Below are 3,016 nucleotides of genomic sequence, written 5' to 3'. Positions count from 1 at the left end.
TGAGGTAAAAACTATTAATATGCTATCATTTGACATAATAAACTTTGACGATGCTTATTGAATTATGTCTTCTCTTCTCTTGTCTTTTTATCTCTTCTACTTTTTATTTATTTATTTTTAATTTATTTCTTAGCATTATATACAAGTCAAAATATTAAAAATTTTCAAAAGTATTATTTAAAAAAATATTTATTTATCAGTTATAATAAATTAACAATAACAATAATAATAAGTGTTTTAGTATTGAATTGAGGTTCACTGTTAGATAAAAAATTATAACTTATAATAGTCATGATTCTAAATTTAACCTTGTAATCTCTGTCATAGAATAACTGATACTGTACCTATAACAATTTTCATTTCAACAATTTTCCAGTAAAGATTTGGATGGATTGAGTGTTTACATTAGTGCAGGGAAGGGAAATGACAGCGGTTATTTCCAGCTTTTGGCTTCGGGTCCACAACCGAGGCATATACGACCGAGGTAAAAAGGTAGTACTTTATGTCTCGGTTACAAACCCGAGGCATATTTAATATTTACTGCCTCGGTTTTCTCATAACCGAGGCCTAATGGGTAAACCTAATTAAAAAAATAAAACTTTTTCTTCCAGTAGCCTCTTCTCCTTTCCCCTTCAAACCACCACAACTCCAATCTGCCACCGCACGCCCCCATCAAATCTCACTGGTTCAGCTCTCACGCTTGGTCGCCTCACGTGAACAGCACGTAACAATCGTCACCACTCCCGGCAACGCCGAACTCTTTCAGAAAACCATCGACGACGACATAGCCTTCGACCACCACATCTGCGTCCACCTCATCAAATTCCCCAACACCCGTGTGGGTCTACCGGAAGCTGTGGAAAATCTGGTTTCAACCACCATGAGCACCACCGCCGCAAAAATCCACATGGCAGCGCACTTCATCCAGCCTCAGATCGAAGCTGTCCTGAAAGAGTCTCATCCCAATGTCTTCATCCCCGACATCCTCTTCACCTGGAGCAAGGACCTATCCAAGACTTTTCAAATCCCGAGGCTCGTCTTCAACCCTATACCCATCTTCGACATGTGTATGATCCAGGCCATTAAAACCCACCCCCGAAGCCTTTCTCTTCGATTTCGCGCCGTACCAGATTCCCGGTCTCCCTCACCCTCTCACTTTACCGGTGAAACCCTCGTTGGGTTTCACAACATTAGGGTTTCGCAGCGCTCACGGAGTCTCTTCTCAAAGATGAAGAGGACAATCATGGAGTCATCGTGATGGAGGAGCAAAATCAGTGGTGGCGCGACCTGGATTCTCTGAACCAGCAGCTACCCTTTTTTTTCGAATGAATAAGACGCAGGAACAGTGTTGCGATTTGGGGTTTTTAAACCTAATTGGCTTTACTGCCTCGGTTAATTCGAAACCGAGGCATAAACCTGAATAGGCCTCGGTTGAGTGGAACCCGAGGCATAAAACTGCGTCATTATTTTTGAATTTCAAAAAAGCGGGAAGGTTGGAATTTTTTGACAGCATTACTGCCTCGGTTGAAATTATAACCGAGGCATAAACACTCATAGGCCTCGGTTCTTTTGTAAACCGAGGCATAAAAGTTGTTTAAAATCACAAAAATGTCACCGCGTCTCTATCTGCCTCGTTTGCGGGAGAACCGAGGCATATAAGACGCTGTCTAAACATGAAATTGCACTAGTGTTATTACTAGATAAAAAATTATAATTAATAGTTAAAATATAACTTTTTCTATTTAAGAATGATTTAACCTACGTGAAAAGTTAATAGTAAATATTGATAATATCTTTTTAATAGCAATTATAATTATTGTAACTAACTATAATAATACAATCTATTGTAATAATATATTATTATTATAATTTTTTTAAAACAATATGTTAATCATAATAATTATGAAAAACTATAATAATATTGTTAATATTAATTTGTAATTATAATTAATATTTTAGTATAAATAATTTTAATAAATATTAAGTATAGCTAATAAATATTTTTATACAATTTATTAGTAAAATTGAAAATTTTGAGAATTTGGGTTAAAAAAATAAAAATATTTAATTGAAATGATAATAGAAAAATATAATAACTTTTTGAAACATGTTTTTTGTTATAAATTTCACATTAATTATAAAAATAAGAATAACGTTATATGTGTAATCAAGTCAAAAGTTTACCTGATGTAACGGAAACGAACCGAATGGGCCTAGGTATAAAGGCAATGGGCCCAACTCATTGTGGGCCTCCCATATCGTCCTTGGTTTTGCGCATAAAGTTATCTATGATGATGAAGAGTGAATGGGCACAACGTGAATAAAAGTAGATAGCAACCTCATCCACATGCACTGCTATATTTTGCCTTTCAAATCCGAGTCTTCACCTTAGCTTAGGACTGTTCAGTCGGATTTTTCTAGGTTCTAAAAGCCTTCTTCATAATCTAAAGCGGAAACTATTTAATAAATTTATACTTCCTAAAATTTAAGTTTTTTTTTTTTTTTAAATTAAAGTTTATACGAGATAGTGTATTCTTAGGAAGAGATAAAAAAAAGTTAAAAAAATTCTTAAAACTAAAATTTTCTGAAATGTCCTTTTTCTAGAAGTCCATTTGTTTGATATCATTTGAAAGAAAAATATAAATTAAGTTAGATTAAAATTATAGCTTAAATTATGGTACATAATTTTTTTTATTAACAGTTGTTAATTTTTTTTTAATGAAAGTGTTTGAATCAAAGGTCGTCCTCTTCCAATAAAATGTAGAATAAATGTATTTTACATGCTTAAGACTATGACTATGAGTATAAGAGGAGAATGAGAAACACAGAAAATTTGGTTGTATAATAAAAATGAATAATGATATTTTGACAACTAAATTTTAAGAATTTTATTTTTTTTAGATGAGCATAGTTTGAGAAAAAAGAAGGATGAATGGTGGGGATAAGCAGAAGTTCACATTTTGGGACGATGAACTTTTGAAGTCAAGAACTGTGACGTAGTTCTCACAGAATGTTT

At 33.6% G+C, this 3,016-nt stretch overlaps 1 protein-coding gene across 1 annotated transcript; it reads left to right on the top strand.

The window, feature by feature from the left end:
• Positions 1 to 423: 423 nt before the first annotated feature.
• LOC114163680 (UDP-glucose flavonoid 3-O-glucosyltransferase 7-like) lies at positions 424 to 1,258 on the top strand. The gene is made up of 2 exons (XM_028047974.1): positions 424 to 484; positions 612 to 1,258. Exons 1-2 carry the CDS (start codon positions 424 to 426, stop codon positions 1,256 to 1,258), a joined length of 708 nt encoding a protein of 235 aa, XP_027903775.1.
• The last annotated feature ends 1,758 nt before the right edge of the window (positions 1,259 to 3,016 follow it).

The sequence above is a fragment of the Vigna unguiculata genome, chromosome 9, assembly GCF_004118075.2.
Source record: "Vigna unguiculata cultivar IT97K-499-35 chromosome 9, ASM411807v1, whole genome shotgun sequence".
Classification (NCBI taxonomy): domain Eukaryota; kingdom Viridiplantae; phylum Streptophyta; class Magnoliopsida; order Fabales; family Fabaceae; genus Vigna; species Vigna unguiculata.
Note: the sequence above shows the minus strand (reverse complement) of the source record. Positions and strands in the feature narration are given on the sequence as shown.

What these genes read in the sequence shown, in the direction of transcription:
- LOC114163680 (XM_028047974.1), top strand. Translation starts at nt 424, where the DNA reads ATGACAGCGGTTATTTCCAGCTTTTGGCTTCGGGTCCACAACCGAGGC. An exon ending in CCGAGGCATATACGACCGAG is followed by an intron (nt 485 to 611) that starts GTAAAAAGGTAG and finishes TTTTTCTTCCAG; the next exon opens with TAGCCTCTTCTCCTTTCCCC.